This window comes from Corvus cornix, chromosome 3, assembly GCF_000738735.6.
Source record: "Corvus cornix cornix isolate S_Up_H32 chromosome 3, ASM73873v5, whole genome shotgun sequence".
Taxonomy (NCBI): domain Eukaryota; kingdom Metazoa; phylum Chordata; class Aves; order Passeriformes; family Corvidae; genus Corvus; species Corvus cornix.
In genome coordinates, this window is record NC_047056.1 from 107,961,072 (window position 1) to 107,980,273 (window position 19,202).

Sequence of the window (19,202 nt, forward strand, 5' to 3'; positions counted from 1 at the left end):
CTTTATTTTTTCAATGAAAGTAAGAACTTGTGCTGCACTGCTGCTGCGATGTCTAAAAGATGAAAGCTGCATTTGCCCTATGGTCAAAATTCCTTCATATCCAGTGTGGGAGCTCTGTACCTCACTGGATACATCATTCAGAGAGCAATTCCATGCAACCGTTCATGGTTTCTTTGATGTTTCATTAGGGTATCATCTGGTAGTTGTAAAACTGGATCTGGAACAAAGATGAGCCAAATATAACTAGTCTCAAATACCACCACAGTGGAACGTTTCAGCCAGATCTGAGGAGGTAATTTCTGTTCTGCACATTAACAGAAAGAGCCTAACATTTATTGAAATTGTCTCTGGTTCTTACAGAGTATTTAAGAGTCTGAACTGCAGTTTTTAAACATTTTAGTTTAGGCTTAGTGGCTCAGGTTGAACAGCCTGTGAAGATTACTAAAAGCCTTGCAATTCAATATTACAAAACCATGCTGCAATAATCCAGACCAAGTGGGGTGAGTTGCCAACCTTTCATCAAGGCTCTGCAAGGATCTCTCACTCAGCACTAGTCAATAATACTTGGTAGGATGAACAAGACACAGACTATTTACTTTACTTGTATGTGGAAATTATTTTAGTTCCCCTCTGGGAAGTTGGCTGAGTGCTTTTGCCAAATGAATCATGCGTACGTATCTGCTCAGAGATTTTTCTTCTTAAAAGCTTCAAGAAATTCAGGGCACAGGCTGGCTCAGCAGCCTAATGATGATAAAAACTCTTTTGTTCACTGGTGTGACTCTCCCCTGGCTCACCTGGGAAGGACAGTGATCTCCAAATGGGGCTGTTCACTGTGTTCAGGGAATCACCTACCCATGACAATTTACACAAGCCATCCCCCTTTCTCCCCTTGTTTCATCTAGCGGCAAACTCATTGTACTAATAAAGCCTCAGCAACCCCATCTTTTAATTAACTGCAGGTAGGTGTTAAAGCTGAGCTTAGCACAGTGCAACTGGAGCAGCTAATTAAGAGTGTTGGGTACACTCCAGCTTGCCCTTGGAGAAGTCCAGACTAACTGATCACCAGCACGAGCACCCGCGTTCCGCAGCCACAGGGATTAGCCAGGAGAGCAGCTGCTCCCGCCCGACTCCACCAGCACAAATATGTTTAATCATATTCAGGTACTCAACCACCCTCCCAGCTTCTCGTGAAGTATTTCTCTGAAATAAAGGGAACTGATCCCAAAGCTTTTCTCTGCTGTTTCCAGTGCAAGGGCACGGTCTCAGAACCACACTGCTTCTCTATCCCCACTGAAAAAAGGTGACAGTGTAATGTAATATTGGGTAAAACGACACACAGCATAGGCAGTCAGGACTTGGCAGGCTGCAACCTGTGCCAGGTCTGTAAGAAGACACTGACTCTGTATCTACTTGGACATTTTTAACTTGTCATGCTAATACAAGCCTTTTAAACTGGGTCATACCCTTAAGCTCACCCCTTAATGCCTTCTTACCCATTTTAAGTCAGCTCAAAAACAGGAGCTGAAGCATGCTTTCAGCTGAGGTAGAGGTGCCAGCACGTACAGGAAGGCAGCAGCAAGTTCCCATCATCAGCAAGTGTTCTGGGTTGATAACTTTAGACTGCAAAAAAAGCCAGAAAGAAAATGGTCTGGAGGGAGGCAGATGGATGCATCCCAGGCATGGTGTTCCCATCACTCATTACATTAAGCTGGACAGCAATACCAGAACAGAAACACCGTTTTTCCTCTGAAAAGCCAAGCTGTTTGAGGCATCATTAAACACTCACTGAGGTTAGAATTCATGAGAGCAAGAGCTGCCATCACGGGCTCCTCAGCTGAGCTCTGGAATCCTGGAAACAAAAACCAGAGTGGCAGACTACTGTGAAAAACAACTCTCCCTTTGCTAGTCACCAGTGTTTTTTCTTTTGATAATGCACACTACTTTTAGGAAGTCCTGTTTAGCTAGCAGATTTCTTACAGAGTAATAAATTCCAATTTTCTTTATCTAAATAAATTCTACTTCAGTCGGCAGCAGCTTTACATGCAGAATTGAGTGTTTTGGCTCAGTTACTATCTGGGAAAAGGAAGCTCCAGTCCTGCCATCAAGCTGTATCTGCCTCTGAGTTTTTCATTAGTGGTGGTCTGTATAATGAACGTTTGAAAGGCTTCCTGCTTTTAATTTCATAATATGTTGGTTTTGAGCAGTGTTCTTTCTTCCTTTAGAGTTCATACATACCCCAGATCCTACACAGCAAGATTCATACTGGCAAAATACATTCAGTATCAAACCTTTGCTGTTGTCCAGCATCAGTGACTTTTTCCCACATTTTTGTGGCTGAAGAGCAGACACCTACCTAAGGTCACCTGTGACAACTCCTACAGATGCATCAGCTTCTCACCTCATTAAAAACAATACATGTTAATAAAAATAACTCTTACAGGTAGAAATGAGCCAACTCCTCTCCACATCTTGGGAACTTAAGCAGTCTCTAATTTCTAATTCAATGTCCCTGTGCTGGTGGACAGCATCCAAATAAGGATCAGGGAATTAAACAGGGAAGGGGACACACCAAATGCTCTAAGAGTATCCTGAGCCTTATGCTCTACCAGAATCACTGTCCCTCTACCACAGAAACAATAATCAGCTCTCACAAAGCAAGCCTAAACTGCCAAGCCCACTGGAATTTTGGTAGCTGTTTCTGATGCCTTTTCCTGGTCTTAAAATCAAGAGTCAAACACGGTGAGAAGGGAAAAGGGGATTTTACCTTGGTGTTTATTTTATGGATCCTTAGGTGCACTACATCCAGGTCAAATGCACATCGCAATGCTCCCCCCCAAAACCCCCTGGTATAACATTGTAGGTTTTACTAATTAGCAGATCTATAAAAAATTCCCCAGTGAGAGGCTTGAATGAGCCCTCCCTCCCCAAGGAACCTTCCCCTGGATGGTTCTATCTTAGTTTACAGAATGTGTTCTGGAGAGGACCTTGGGGTTTGGGGCAGACTGACCCCTAACTACGAAGCTTCTAAAATGTTCAGTCTCCTAGCTGAACAAACCAGTCCAAGAATGTAGGCAAAAAGCACTAAGAATACAGAAGTTGTAAAAAGGTCTAACGGGTATAAAAGAAAAGGCAAAAAATCTTCATGGCATCATTTCCATGAAAAGAGATCATCTTTTAGTAAGTTATATATTTTCATGTCCAGTGAATGCAGTGCTGCATTACTTGTTACATCAAGTTCAATTTTACCTGCTTCAATTTAGGCCCAGCTTTCCTCCAAGTTGCCTGTTTATGTACTTGAACCTTTCAGGCTGAGAAAGCTGAGGCTGTTCAGCCAGGAGAAGGTGGCAAGGACACCTCATAGCAACATTTCAGTAACTGAAGGGGGCCTACAGAGAATCCAGAGAGGGACTCGTCATCAGGAACTGTAGTGATAGGATAAGGGAAAATGGGTACAAATTCAAAGAAGGGAGACTTAGGTTAGATATTGGGAAGAAATTCTTTTCTGTGAGGGTGGTGAGACACTGGCACAGGATGCCCAGGGACGTTGTGGATGCCCCAACTCTGGCAGTGTTCAAGGCCAGGTGGCATACAGCCTTGAGCAACCTGGTCTAGAGGGAGGTGTCCCTGCAGGGGGTTGGGACTAGATGTTTAAGGTCCCTTCCAATCCCTAGCATTCTCTGATTCTATGATAAAAAAGCCACACACAGCCTTTCTGGGGAAAATTAGGAGTGGAAATGGGTCAGCTTGGGAATGGCTCATATTTCTGTCTTCTGTTTGGCAAGAGGTAGCCCCTATGGAGATCAGTATGTCCAGATTGCTTACTACCTGGAGAAAATATTACACTTTCCCAACTGGATAAGGGGTTTTGAATTCCAGAGGTAACCTAACAACACTCAGCCATCTCCAGACAGCCCAGAAGTCTCTGCCCTCCTGACATTCATTTTTAATAACCTGTGGGTATTTCAGAGAGTGCTGATAATGTGACAGTTATCAAAGGGCAAGTGAAATGACTGGGTAATTACAGGGCATTCACCTGACATCAAGCCTAAGTAAAAATGGAAAGATGATATCTAACTAAAGTGATCATGAATCAAAGAGGTAACAAGAAATACAATGATTTTCTAGAAAATTGGCTGTATCACACAAAACTGATCTCATTCTCTGACAGGATTACACATTTGATTGATAAGGTAATAGATTTTCAACAGCATGTGACAAAATACTTCAACTTCCTCACTGTACAGTATTCAGACAGCAAATATTAAATAGGCTAAGAAAAGGCAGATTAATTGAGGAATATCTAATCTGCTCAAGTAATTCTCAATTTGGTACTGTGAGAGTGTTTCTAATGGGGGAATCCTCTTCTCCTGAAGTTCTTGAAGGAAAATGTTGACATGTCTCACTAGTCACAGACTTGTGGAAAAGGAGATTAGCCAAGGGAAAGATAATGAGGCCTGAACAAGTCATACGTATATTGCTGGCTCCTCTGGCTGGCTGGGACTCATAAAACTTTTCATAAAGCTAAGCAGGACCTCAGAGAGGTGGGAATGGGGAAGACTGATGTTCAGACTGGAGAACTGCATCATGAAAAGCTGCAAGTCTGAGAAGCAACAAGAGTTCCCAACCCAATTTCATGGTATAAAAGGCTTAAATTGATCTTTGGATGTGCAAAAAAAGGGACAGGGAATAGGAATCAGTGATTTTTGGCTCTATAAATGGCACTGGTGGGACCTATGCTGGAATATCACATCTATTTCCTCCGCGAACAAATGTTTTAGAAAATGTTGAAAAACTGACCTACTGCAGAATAGAGCCGCAAAATTGACTTAAAGGCTGGAGAAAATGCAGTGAGAGCCATAAAAAGCTTATTCTTCAGCAAGAAGAAGATGGAAAGGCTAGTTGATCACAGTGCATTAGTGTCTTCATGGGGGGGAAAAACAGGTATGAACAGTCTACAACATAAAGAGAGGACAAGAAGCACTGCCTGGAAGTTGAAGCTGGACCAAAACGAATGAATGAGGCACGTGTTTCTACTCATGAGTTTAACTACTCCATGAAAAGTTCAGAGAGCAGGGCAGATGTACTCTGCAGACTAAATGCCTTCCCCAAAAACACTGTTAAGCCATTCAGATGTTAGCAGGCCCTGGGCATGCAGGAGATTAAATCATACGTGCCACAGCATCCGATTCAACAAACCAGTGTTTTCTGCTGGCATTATTTCCTGTGAATAAACCCAAATTTTTGTAGCAAATTGCTGAACATTTAAATCATCATTAGATGTCAGCTCATTTCCATTTCCAAAATTTATTCTCATGCACTGAAAAGATTAACAGTGTAAAATTTATGCTCAGCTTGTGCTTTCGTGGCTGTCCTCCGAGTCTTGTGGAAAGGAAGCTTTTTAGTTTTAAAAAAAGCTTTTTGCCTGCTGGACATGCTTTAGATTTTAGAGCAAGACTCTGAAGCAGTCTAACCCCAGTATAAAGGTGAGACATGAATTTTAAACCAGTTAAATCTCCGGTGCTTGATGAAAATGTAGTCTTACATGCTTTTATCTATGATACTTCAAATGTCTATAGAAAACAGTAATTTACTACTGAACTGATGTTAGTAGTCACATGTAACATGTGACTATCCATGTTAACATTTCCTTTACCTCACTAAACCTTTTGTCATGTCACAGAGAATACAGTGAGGATCACTTCAAAACTTAAGCCAAAATTATGTTCATTAGAAACCTAAAACGTATTAGCAATTTGTCCTTCCTTATCACCAAAATCAGGTATCGCTGTTCTTCCAGGCAGCCTCCACACAGAGGGGATTCTACAAGGTGTAACGAAGTCAGCAAGAGAATGCCAGATCTTTATAACAAAACTGTAGCTGGGGCTTTGGAGATGACAAACAGGTTCTTAACTAAAACATTATTTTCTTTTCCTTCTACAGCACAGATATTCCTTCTTAGAAAACTAATTTAGTCCAAATTAAACATATTTTCTAGGATGAATTAATCCTCTATAATCTGTTTCGCTCCCTTTGATGAATAAATACTTCAAAGGGAGTCCTTTTGAAACTTGACCTCAAGTCTTTCCTTCCTCCCAATCCAGAGTCCCAAAGTGGACAGGTCATCTTTAACAAACTCCTACTTTCATGTAGACACAGTCAAGCATCTCTGGGTTATGGCACAAATCAGATTTTACACTGATGCGAAGGGGTTTTCTCATGTCCACACAAAGCCAGGATGACAAAATGGTGAGAGCACTCCCAGCAGCCACCCAGTCCAAGGGACCTGTACATTTCTCACATGTACTCTGCCAAAATCCTGACTGCTGAAAGATGAAAGCAAACCCAGGAAACCAGAGGAGTCCAGCACAGCAGAACCACCCCCGCTTCATCTGTTCGCCAACTCATCCTGGGCGCTGCATCACTGACACCCCACATGTGGAGCCTGAACAACCTCTGCCCCTCAACCTGCCCCACCCCTGTAACTGGATGTGAGGAGCCTTCAAACACCACTTCACATCACCTTTTGCACCTCAATCTTGAAAGCAGCATTATTCCACATCAGCTTTCCAGACCAGCCAACCTCAATGCAAATGGCCAGGTTCACACTAACATTCCACCAAAAATTATGAATCCATTTTAAATCTTAGCAGCTTATCATAGTTTTAAAAGGAAAAGGATTTTTCCTGATATAAAAGTACAGCATAACTCAAATGCAATTCTAAAATAAATGGAATTTCATAGTAGTCACAACCATCTACTGGCAGTGGGTTCAACCAAAATATACTCCCTATGCAAATGCTCACACTGGAAAAAAATGAATCACCTAGAAATGGAATGAGGCTGAATTAATTAGTGCTAAAGTTTATAATCCCTCATTTTTACATAATAGTTACATGACCATAAATGAAGCATAAAAGGAATAGGAAAAAAAAAACCAAAGTGTTTGCCTTCATTAATCAGTTCATAAGTTTACTGATTTAGCTTGCAGAATTTATTCACATGCAGTGCTGGCTTAAAACCCCATATATTACAAGTCCAAATCCTACCCAAGATCCAGAAGAAAAGGCTCTCATTTTTAATTTATTTAAATAAATTATCTGAAGAGCCTAAGGAGGAAACAGAGAATGTGCAGCACTGCAAATTTAAGAAAATACGGGAAATTGCATTTCAAAAGTACATTCAAGGCAGAAACCAACAGCAGAAGGAAGCAGCATTAAGCAGAGAACACTTGACAAATATGAGTGTTGCACAAGCTTTAGGAACACCCACCCTAACTATTTCTCACTAATTCATGCTTTTGAAGTACCACTTGAAGTTCACTAAGTATCTTTACAAGAATCCTTTTGTCAGTTCCCAAATATTTTGTCTCTTTTGACTGGTTATTTTTACAGCCACTGGACCTGAATCTATTCTCTGTTAATATGGCCATCCCCACTCGTGAAAGACAGAGAGACACAAGACCTGAAGACCTCACTCTGCTTCCTTTATTCAGACTGCAAACCCAAGTGTGGTGCTGGTACCTGCAAGGCCATTCAGGTCAAAACACATCTGCCCATGCTGAGCCCAGGCTCTCACCAATCAACTTCATTATTATACAACAGGTATTAAATTTTGTATCTAATTGTGCTTTCAAAGCTGCATATAAAAGTCAGACATAAAGTTAAGCTACTAGTACCCCGTCCTCAACTACTCTTTTGCCCAGGAGCCCTACAGTTCAAGGTACACAGAAAGGAAAAGAGGAGAATGTCCAGGTGTGTTCCGTGTCCTACACCTCAAGGGTTCATCTACAAAAAAACAGAACAAAAAACAAACAACCCAAAGTTTTAAGAACAACTTTGCTAAATATGATAAATAGAAAGGAAAGAGCCTTTGCTTAAAAAAACTCTAATTAGAAGCCATTTCTCTAATGGACAAACACTGAAAGCAGAAGCTGGACCAAACTACTCAAAATAACTGCACAGCAAGATCCCAAAGTGTCACATCTAAACTGCAAAACCAAAGATGTCTGGTAAGGAAAAGACTGTTATCAGCCAGGAGGCAGCATTTCTTTTAAATACATTTTTAAAGGAGCTAAAGCTGTGTTTTCTTGTCATCTTTATTCAAGTATTTCACAGCAGTTATATTACAAATTACAGTAAAATGTTCAAAATTTCCAGAAGTTCAAAAAAATTAAATAACTTACTTCAAACTAACGTAAAATGAAGTCAAAATGCAAAACATCAATTTAAACACAATTATGAATAAAACTATAGAATCCAAAATATACCATAGCTGATGAAGGAAGTCTACTTAATCCACAAAGTAGACACACATTAATGAAACCAAACAGGACGCCCCAATGTCTAAATAACCCAATGTACAAGATACAAAAGATGCAAGTACAAGCCCAAATTCAAGCTTATGTTGTGATTACAAAATAAAACAAAAACAAAATAAAAGACTATCAGCTGCAGGACCTGCCATTCAGGAGACTGAAGGGAAAACCAGTGCTGACCCACCAACTTATTCGAAAAAAAACAAAAAAAGGAAGACAAGATATTACAAAACCCAGTAATCCTATAAATACATTGGCATATGACGAAATCAAGTAACAATACAGAGGACACAAAACAAAACCAAAAAAAATAATCACAGGTGAGATTCAAGCTTGCAAATACAGTTAACTCCATAGCCATCAACTTCACCCAAGAGCAACTCTATCACTCCAAGACAGCCCCCCACCCCCGGCCCCCAGGGAAACCTCCTCCTCCTGGCTGGCCACATTCCATAGAGTCCAGCACAAGGACTCACACAGGAGTTTATTTGCAATTTTCACAACAAGAAACAAGGAAGAGAGGTCAATTTGTACAAACTCTTGCCAGTGCTATGTAGCAAAAAAAATTAAAAACATACAAAGAGTAAACAAGTTTAGACCACATGGATCGATTAACAGCTGTTTTAACTCTATAATCACCAGACATCTGTAAAGGAAAACAAAAACTGAAGTGTGGTTATTTGGGCTAAGAAGGCGAGTATATCATTTTAGGTAAGCTGTCCACTAGAACATCTGATATTAGCTACATTTCTCTAAAACAATATGGCAGCTCCTCAGTTAGTAAAGTTGCCTCTTAAAGATTTTTCCCAATCAACAACTGACAGTATAAATTTTCCTTTAGAAACCTGACCTTTTAGAACCATTTTTAATGTTAGGCATCAGCTTAAACTTGCTTTTTACACTCACTGGTGACTAAAATTCTCAATTATTTTAGTTTATATAAATTTATTATCTTCTTAAAAATGAATGCAGTTTTATCTTCCACAAGTGCTGCTGTTACTTGAACAAAAACTTCTTTGAGTAAGTGAAACTGGAATAAATATTTTTAAAAAATTCTGCAGCAAGAACCTGAGACTTGCAAAAAACCCTTTTATCAGAAACTTGCTACAAAAAATCTGCTACATTTCATTTAATCAAATCTTAAAGTTTGTAACAATTTCCATCAAAATACAAAATGCTGTTAATGTACCAGACACATAAATATCTCAAACAGGTATGATGCTAATAAATACTAAATGAAACATGGAAAAAAATCCCATAATCAAATCTGAGATCAAAGAATCTCATTCAAAATGTGGTTTCTGTTTGTTTTTGTTGTTTTTAATCGCACTTTCCCACCTAAAAAATACAGTGTTTCTGCATGGGTTGCATTTAGGTGTAACTAGATGTACATGAATGCTTAAAACCTTTTTCTGCCATTACCTATGAAGAAAAACAGTGGCATCCAGGGGAGAAAAAGATCTAAGAGAGACTGATGTTTAACCATAATGGACAAAGCACTTTGGATTACTGCAGTAGCCCAAGGCCCATGTGTTCTCTCTCTGCAGCACTACCGTGGGATGAGCCGTAGAGGTGGAGACAAGTCCCTAAGCCTGGGTTTGTACATGGGAGCAGCGTGATTACAGTCCTCCATAAACACTGTTGGTAACTAAAATACAAAAAGCTGAGGTAGCTCAGTATCTCTGCAGTAGTCTGTTTTCTCTAATTAAAAACTAATCACACTGCGTTGCATATTTCTGGACAGACACTTCTGCAGCTACGTAGGGACAGTCACAATGAATGGTTCAGGATGGGAACACCAGCCAACTGCTCTAGAACACTTTCCACACGGGTGTGAAATAAACCAGCCCAGGTAATGTTCTAATACCGAGCTTGTGATAAAACATAAAAACTGCCTAGACTGTTCTCTCCAGTTGCCAGAAAGGAAAGGTGTTGAACTACACAATTCAGACCCAGAGAACTCTTAGAACAGATGGATTCAAAAGGCTCTCCTCCAATCCTTCCAACAGTAACAATGCTTTGCACAGAACAATTCGTGAAATATAAGAGAAGTTTTATTTTCAACTGAGGTTGGGCTCCAGGACTTTGACCAACTCTAATGTCTTCTTACCTGCACTGCACAGTCCAAGCTATATTACAAACACAGACCTTCCCAATGAAACCTGCCAGTATTAACCTTGCTTTCCTTAGAGAAAAACAAGGCCATGGGGGGGGAAATGCTTCATTTTTAGCAACACAGAAGAGTTTCACTGTGTAACTTGTTTCTAAAACAAAATATATACCAATGAAAAAGGAATTTCACCATTTTGGTAAAGTATGTGGCTTTTTCAGTGTGTCTTAGTTTAGTTCTGTAGAGTAAGACAGGCATTATAGAACCATAATACTGGTTGCCATCCAATGAAGAGAATACAATTCGTCCTTTTGGAGATCTTCATTCTGCAGACAGCTTTCTAACATTGCCATTTGCTATAATCCAAACAAATTGCTTAGCCTTATCTTTCTCAATTGACTAAAAGGCACATAAAAGGCAGTTCTAGAGAGCCTCATCTTCAAATTACTGTACATCCAGTTACTCAAGATTCCTACCACAATGCATCACTGCCTTCTTTAGGACAGATTTTTTTTGTCCATAACCCCAGAGAAGAGAAAAATTGGAAAAAAAAATTAAAAAAAGGTTGCCTGTTTAAAAATATTCAACTTAGATCTGCTCTTTCCAGTCCTCTTGTATGTGTTGGTCTTCACTTTGCCTGAAGTTTCCCCAAAGATAACGCATGTAGAGTGAACAAGAGCAGGAATGAGAACAGTTTCTGTAGCACCAAAAATCTCCAAGCTGTGGCATTGTATTCTTTATTTATATCAGATACAACTATATGAAGTTCCGTTTGGTTCTTGTAGGCTGGTTGGTTTCAGGTACCTGAGACAATAGCACCAAATTCAACAGAAACAAAAAGAGAGAGCACTTAAGACCAAGGCTCTGCACATACTTGGTGCAAATGGAAACTGAATGGCTCAGAGGACTGCTCTCCCATGAGCAGTTTGAGAGGATAAACCCACCCATCTTGACGAGTTCACAGGAATGTTTCAAACACATGAACTGTTCTTTCCATCTCCTGCAAGAGACACAGACCATTAACTATTCATAAATACACAGAGCCAGAAATAGAGTTACTTTATGTAGTAGCACTTACTGTGTTACTTTTTCTAATATGAACAAATAAATTTATGAAAACAGATGTTTCTGTTTATTAGCTGCTATCTGCTAGAAAAATATGATAAAAGAGGGAATTCATTAAAGGAGTATTAATGCAGAAAAGCACTCTACTATGACAGTCCATGAGAAAATCAAGGCTTATTAGGGCCACTTATGTAATTAAGGTGCACAATATATATTAGGATAGCATTGCAGTGGCACACTGCATGAATTCAAGTCTTACTTCACACTTATGCTGTTGGTGACCTGTGGTGATGTGGTTCTATGTTTTAATGGTTTAACCCGGTTACTCCCTTGCCCCCATTCCCAGTTGGTACACCCTGATCTCTAGCCGCTTCCCCAGTGCTCCCTATATGGTTGCTCTCCTCCCCTTGTTCCAGTTGGTTCTGCATCAATCACCCAAACCCCTCCTGTTATTCCCTGAAGTTCGGTGTCCATCACCTAAGCCCTCCCTAATTACCCTTATATGGTCCTTTGTCAATCCCCTGAGATCCTGCCCCTTCTGATACCGCCCCTCTGGAAATCCCTGAAACCTCGACGCCCCATTGGGGCATGTGATCCCTTTTCCTCCACCCCTTGAGACTATTTATCCGCGTGCATGTCTATCCCTGTCCATATCCCTCCCCCAAAGACCCCTATTGGTCCCCTGTCGGGCCATCCTCGTTGTAACTTCTCCCTTTATAAGTTGTTGCACAGGTCTGGTCTGTGCTGGTGCTCCTTGGACTCCCTTTGGGCAATAAACCTGAAGCTGTATCCAGAGGCAAGCCTCCCCACAATCTTTTTTACCTTCTCCCTAGTCAGGGCTGCTGACAGCCACAACACCTGGGGCTTCAGCTCCCATGGGCAGAGCTGAACTCAGAGGAGCAGCTTTAAAGCCTTGAGCCTTCGGCTGCTCCCCACTGCTGCCGCACACCGCAGGTGCTGGCCGGGCTGAAGAAAGCGGTCACTGCAACAGTGACCCAGCTGTAACCACATCTCTGCACAGTTTGGATAATCAAAGTAAAGATTGGTCTCCACACACTCCTGCTGGACAAAGCCCTTTTTAATCTAACTAACATCCTGCACAGACTTTCAACATATTTTTAGGTGAAGATGGCAGAGGAATAGCATGAAAATGGTTTGAAAAATATTCTGCAGGAACTCTACAAAAACCCACACTATGGCTTTTCCAGGTTTTGTTGTAAATTATTCATGGAGAAAAATATTTAGTGCTCAGTGATCCAACTGGAAAGTAGCAATTGTTGTCCTTTACTCAGCACGACTGGTTGTCAGTTGAATCGGCAAGCTGATCCAAACTCCTCTGCAGTTAGAACAGTGGTGACAGAGGGAATGCACATCCAGAGTCAGGATCAGCCTGTGCCAGTGGTGAAATGACCAACTTGCTGTTCATGTACAGGAAGCCTCGGAGGGCAAACACTTCAGTGGCACAGGATGACAGCAAGGCAGACACCTGGCTTCCACCATGCTGCACTGACCTTCCCAAGGCTGTGCTTACTGATCTAGAGAGTGTTCACACTTCTAAGGCCTTGTATGAAAGTCAGAATTGGCATACTGCATGGAGGAGAGGGGGTAATTGGTTTTGGCCTAGTTACACCAACACAATTAAGGGCCACTGCAGCAATACCAGGTCAGGGTGCCTATGAAATCACCACTTTACATGCACTGTCAGTCATGCCACAAACATGGAGACTGCTCCTATTCCATTTTACTCTGCTAGCATGTGCTTTTCATGCTGCTGTATTCTCTCCTCTTTCCCCTCCCTTTTTTTAGGTTAAATTCTTAATCCTCTTTTGAGGAAAACATTATTGGAAACAACCTCCAGTTTCTAAGTTACTACACTAAACTTTTTTCTTTTTATAGATACCTTCTTCAAAGTCTATTAAAAGTTTTGCCTGCTAGTAGAACAGTAAATTGACAGATTAACAGTTCTTGAAAAGCCTATCTCACAATATTCAGATAAAGAATAAAAGAAGCTGTACAACATCACCTCTATAAGATGTGATTTGTCATAGTCTTTACGGTGTCTGTAGATGCACTGACTGAGGAGTGAATACAATCTCTCAAGTTGGTCAACAGTCAGGTTGTCACTTTTCTTAACCACCAAATCAAGCAGTTTCTGTTGGAACAACAGAAGGTGAAGTTAAGAGGGTTTTTATAAGCAGTTTTAAAATTTTTTTTTAAGGACAAATCAGAAATGAAATATCTTTCTGAAGCCCTCCTTCAGAGGGATACATACAAATGAAATGAACCACACCTGGGTATCAGCAAGGCCACTGCTTCAGTATTTATACAAAAAGGACTCAATGTCTCTTTTCACTTCTCTGCTTATACCCATACTTTTCTTCTTGTCTTAAAATTCTTTTACTCAGTATATCTAGGGCAATGTTTGTTATTTTGGAATGCTACTTCATCCTATTTCATCTTGGACACTAATTGTAATAAAGCTAATCCTAAAAACTGCCTTGATGGCTAAAGCAGACATTTTTAAGAACTTACACTGTCAGGAAAAAAAGCATCACCACATGAAAACATATCTGGACTTCCACAAATGTTGACAAACGAAAAAAAAATAAGAGAAGGGTGTGGAAGGAGGACACAACACATGTAAAATTTCTCATAACAAAGGTGAAAGTATTTTACATAGTAGCAAAGAGTGACATTTAAGATTTTTTTTTTCCAGTCAAACAATTCTATTGTTTCCAAAGAGATTATCATCTGTACTCCACAGAAAATGGGATCTAAATTTCACAGGTCATAGTAGGTCAAGCTACTTTTTACAACAGAAGACAGCAAATTTTATTGTAATTTTGCTTAAAAAAAATGGAAAGAAAATTAATTAGCAGTCTGTGATGCCAAAACATCAACACAAAATCCTATTTCCTTTCCAATCCACTAAGTTTTCTCCACCAAGTATACCTACCACAGGAAGAGAAAAGATGATGTTAGCTCCCAATTACCAGGCACCCAGCAGCTCTGACACGGCCAATTAACACATATGAGTACTGGCAAAAATAGCAATTAAAATAGTGGACTGCTGTGTCATTACTGGATTATAAGGGTAGTAATGATGGGACAGTAAGGATTCAGTAGTTTTATTAACTTTCCATCCAAGAAACACCAATTGACAAATCATTTCCAAGAGTCACTGCTGTCATAATACTTGTTTGCAGTCAAACATAAAGGAAATACTGCTTCAGAACAAAGAAAGGAAGCATTTTTCATGGAGTCCATTAACAGTTCAACTTATTTTTTCAGTTCTGTTACCTTTAGTCTGTCATGGTCAACAACTACAGAGGGTAAGGGATCCAAAGGTTCTTCTGGAACCTGCTCCAAACTTGTGGGTTTTGACTGCTCCACAGCGACTTTTCGCGTTTTCTTGCTTTTGAATATACCTGTAATTTGAAAAACAATTATCAGGATTGTGAGTCTCACAAAATGCAGCCTATTTCTTCACTTCAGCTTGCTTTGGTTGTTTAGTTTGTTGGGTTGTTTTGAATCAAGCAAGATTGTAGCAGTGCAGATTATTCATCAGCTTTGCTGAATTCTGAATGTTTACAGGTGCACAAACCCACAGTTCAGAAACACACACAAAACTGGAAATCTTTAAAACCCAACTCCAAAGTGCCAACTTTGAATGAAAACTGAATTCCACTAAGAGTTCTCATTGCATCTTTCTATTCAACAGCAACAACAAATTAAACAGCTTCTAAGACAAGATCAGATACTAAGCAAATGCTGAAATTCTTTCTGCTCAAGTGAAACAAATCTTAATTTTTCTCTCTAAAGCATCCCATGTCTTCATCACCACAGTATTCCAACATCTGCTCTACTCCCAAATCCTCATGCTTTTGTTACACATTTCTGTTTTCTTCCACCTTTGTATTCAAGTTATTGACCAATGGTATTGCAAAGAACAAAATATTTTCATATCTCCTTATTCTCTCCCTACATTCATTCACTATTTTTCTCCTCAACTATTTAAAATGCCTTTTCTTCTGAGGACCCCTGCCATTGTAACCATCCTAAAGTATACAAAAATTCACCTACCAAATTCAGAAATGTAAATACTCTTAACACATCATGCTCTTCTTGTGATATTCCTAGGACCTTTCTTGTACTCTACTACTTACCCTTAGAGAAAATATGTATGTACAAACACAGCCAACATGTACATAGTAATCTTCTCATAATTCAGATATCTCATTAAAGCTCATTTACTTTGTAAATCTCAGCACTTACTTTTGAAGTAAAGATTTCATTCTTTTAGATAATTCTGAAAAGCTCATTAAAAAGGCAATCATGCATAAGGCTTCTATTTCTGTTCCCTGAGGAAACTATCTCTCTCGTCTTCAAAGGACATGGCCCCTTCTTTTATACACCACCAGGATTTTCCTTCTCCTTCTCTTATCTTTTTCCTCCACTGTTATTGTGTTCACTGTGACTCCAAAGCCAGATACCTTCTTCAACAGATAAACAACAGTTTATCTGGCTTTTGCTAGGAGTTAAACTGCTTCAGCTTTTGCTACAAGCAAGTTTTTAAAGGAATACTATGCTTTTTTATCCAATGTCAATGATACTATTATCGTATTCTCTAACAGAGTAATTCAGTATCTATTATGTGGATCAAAATACAAATCAGATAGAATATACAGACCAAAACATGTATTGTATTTATCTCAATTTATAATATTTTTGAATATATAACTACTGTTTTAATGTTATCTCAGTATTTACATTATTTCCAACAAAGCTGACAAATATAAACAGAGTATATTAGTGTTAGTATGAAGATACAAATTCTTGCCTAAGATAAAAATACAGCAAGTCAAGAGTGCACTTCTGATTTTTCTATGTGGAATTAAATGCTGTAAGCATACTAAGAGTTTCAAATAAATAGTCAGCAATTAATAAAATATTACAGTGAAAAATACACACATTAACTTGGATACTGAGATAAAGACAGAAACATTGAAAACAAGTTATACCTTCTTTATCTGCTTCAGCATCTTTAGTTTCAATGTCTGTGCTCTGTAGTGTTTTCTCATTATTGCTGCAATGTGGTAACTCAGCTTTCACCAGATCACTTCCTTGACTTTCACTGGAAGCTTCCATTTTCTCCTTTGGCTGATCTTCAGATAAAGATTTTTGCTTGTTACTAGACCCATCAGTGTTTTCACAGGGTGAAACAGCATCAAGTGATTCTGCTTTACCATTATGACAGGCTGAAACAGGTACACCTTCAGAGCTGTGTACAGATGTCTCTCCATTCACACAATCCCCTTTCAATGTAGAGTCCTTCCTTAATTCCTTTTCAGCACCCAGAGTAACACTGTCAGTTATTAACAGGGATTCATTTGAGCTCTCTTCTTCTGTGGATGCAAAATTGTTTTCCTTTCCTGATGTCCCATTGTTAAGCCTCTGCTCTGCATCTATATCCATAATATCACAGGAGGATTCATCATTTGTCATAGAGAGGTCTCCTGTTTCTTCTCCATTCTCTTCAATGCAGTCAGCACTGATCTCTAGCTCTCCATTTTCCAGCAATTTACTGTCCTCACCATGATTTTCATCGTCAGCAAACTTTGCATCATCTTCATCTTTCTTTAAATTATTGACTTTCCTCTTCTTAATAATGCCTTTGCCCCACTGCGAGCGCCGTCTCGATTTTCTCCGTATTCGAACTGAAAACAAACGAACACTTTTAGATGCACAGGTACCCCTCAGCAAAGAGACCACGATATAAGAATATGCCGCTGTGTGAGGCAATCAAATATCTTCACACTTCAAGGAAAAATAAGCTGTCTGTTGATTTCAGTGTGAGCAAATCAGAGGTAACAAGGCATTTTAGAAGTATAAGGAGTGGACCCTCAGTCAAGACACTCAATTCCTAAACTATGGAAACAAGCAATTCCTACTTAAAACAGCTAAGCAATGATGTAGAACTCATTCTCATTTGAGTAATGGAGAGTCTAAAGACAGTTATTCTCATTCTCCCTTTTTAGATCTTCAGTGATTTGATACAATAAATTTATACAATAAAACAAATGAAAGTGCAACCCAAGGATTCACAGAATAATTCAGGTTGGAAGGGCCACAAGGAAACCTCTAACCTATTATTCCAACCAGGGTCAGCTGTGAGGGCCATATTGTGTTACTCAACTTGAAGCAACATAGGCATGTGATCCTTTTTTCATTATTTCTGCATCCTTACTCTTTCTTATTTCTTAGTTGTATTTTCTGTGCCTTTGAAAAATTACATAATAAACTATTTTTCAGAAGGCCATTTTATTTTATTAAGCTATCTGCAGTGAAATACAACTAATAGATACACTGACCTAAAAAAAGGCTTTGGTGCACATTTGTAATTTGATGAGCAATTGCAGAAGGAAGACCATTCAAACCTAATGCTATTGTCAACATCCTTTTCCAGAGCACTACACAAAGCTCAGAAGACCAAGGAAGACACTTGGGAAAAGTGAAGCTTCTATGTTCAAATAATGATGAAGACTGTTCTAATTTTGCAAAATTGCTGAAGTTATGGCCAAGTGACAATAAATGAAAATCACAGCCAATAGTAACCAGAGACTGACAAATTTCCTTCCATTTCAAAATTATTTCTTATGTTGAGCACCTCCATAATGTTCTTTGTATTTGTAAGTTACTTTGTTTTATGGGGTATTAAGTCCTACACCTGTGTCTGCCAATCACACACAGTTACAAAGATCTTGCTTTGAAGATACAAGCAGTATGCAGGTACAAGTGTTGGGAATTAATTCACAGACACGCAGAGAAGCACAGTTGTACTTTAGAACATCTCCCCATGAGTGCTGTATGTAAGCAGGTAATTTAACCACTACATTAGGAATAAATCTTAACCTTTTAGCTTTAAAGCTGTCTAAAGATACAATCACACTGCAATAAAAAGTCTCACTTGGAACCTGTATGTATTGTTACAGATTATCTTTATGGAGAACTGCAAGATCTGAGGGGAAAAAAAAAATCCCCTTTCTCCAACTATATTCACAATTTGATAATGACTTCTACAGTCGGTGTCACTCTTTTATTGATGAACTACAACCTACTCACATAACTTTTCAGGAGTTCATGTATTTTTTCCCCAAGATTGTGCAAGAGATTTTCATTAATCACTGAAGCAGAAAATCCGAAACTAAACAGGGAAATGTAAACTTACAGACAAAAAAATAATCCTGTATTAGACAATGGGTGAAGCTTCAGTGCAACTGCAAAGATGGGTAAATAAAACACAGGAGAGTAAAAGTCTTTTAAAGGAAATCTAGTACATCCTAAATGTATAAGTAAGTTGAAATTTTTTAAGATACACCGATTTTGGCTTTTAGGCTGACTTTGCTGTAATTCAGACAGATATATCAGATATATTGTCAAATATATTTGGTATCTTTTAAATCAGTGAATTGTACTTCAAATATTTTACTGGTGGCATCCCTTCTGTTCACACTGTGAGTTCCACCTGGGATGAGAATCCATAATTTGCCTAAACACACAAGTACATTCCTAAAATTCTTAGCTGTGAGAGAAATAACTTTAAAGCAAAATGGAATTAATCCTTGTGTTACCCATCTCATTAAATTTCTAAATTTGGTCTTCCCAAATGAGTTAGCAAGTCCAGCTCAATGTTTCATGCACTACTTTTTGAAC

The 19,202-nt window shown here is 39.1% G+C and overlaps 1 protein-coding gene across 2 annotated transcripts in view; it reads right to left on the reverse strand.

Annotated features, from left to right (window-relative positions):
* Positions 1-8,077: 8,077 nt before the first annotated feature.
* Positions 8,078-19,202, reverse strand: part of ATAD2B (ATPase family AAA domain containing 2B) — a 75,989-nt gene continuing 64,864 nt past the window's right edge. For both annotated transcript variants that reach the window (XM_039568852.1, XM_039568851.1), the window contains exons 25-28: positions 16,511-17,206; positions 14,790-14,917; positions 13,513-13,641; positions 8,078-11,424 (exon numbers count right to left, since the gene is read on the reverse strand). In XM_039568852.1, coding sequence (XP_039424786.1) covers positions 11,383-11,424; positions 13,513-13,641; positions 14,790-14,917; positions 16,511-17,206 — 995 coding nt within the window. In that variant the 3' untranslated portion in view covers positions 8,078-11,382. The remainder of the gene's footprint in view (positions 11,425-13,512; positions 13,642-14,789; positions 14,918-16,510; positions 17,207-19,202) is intronic.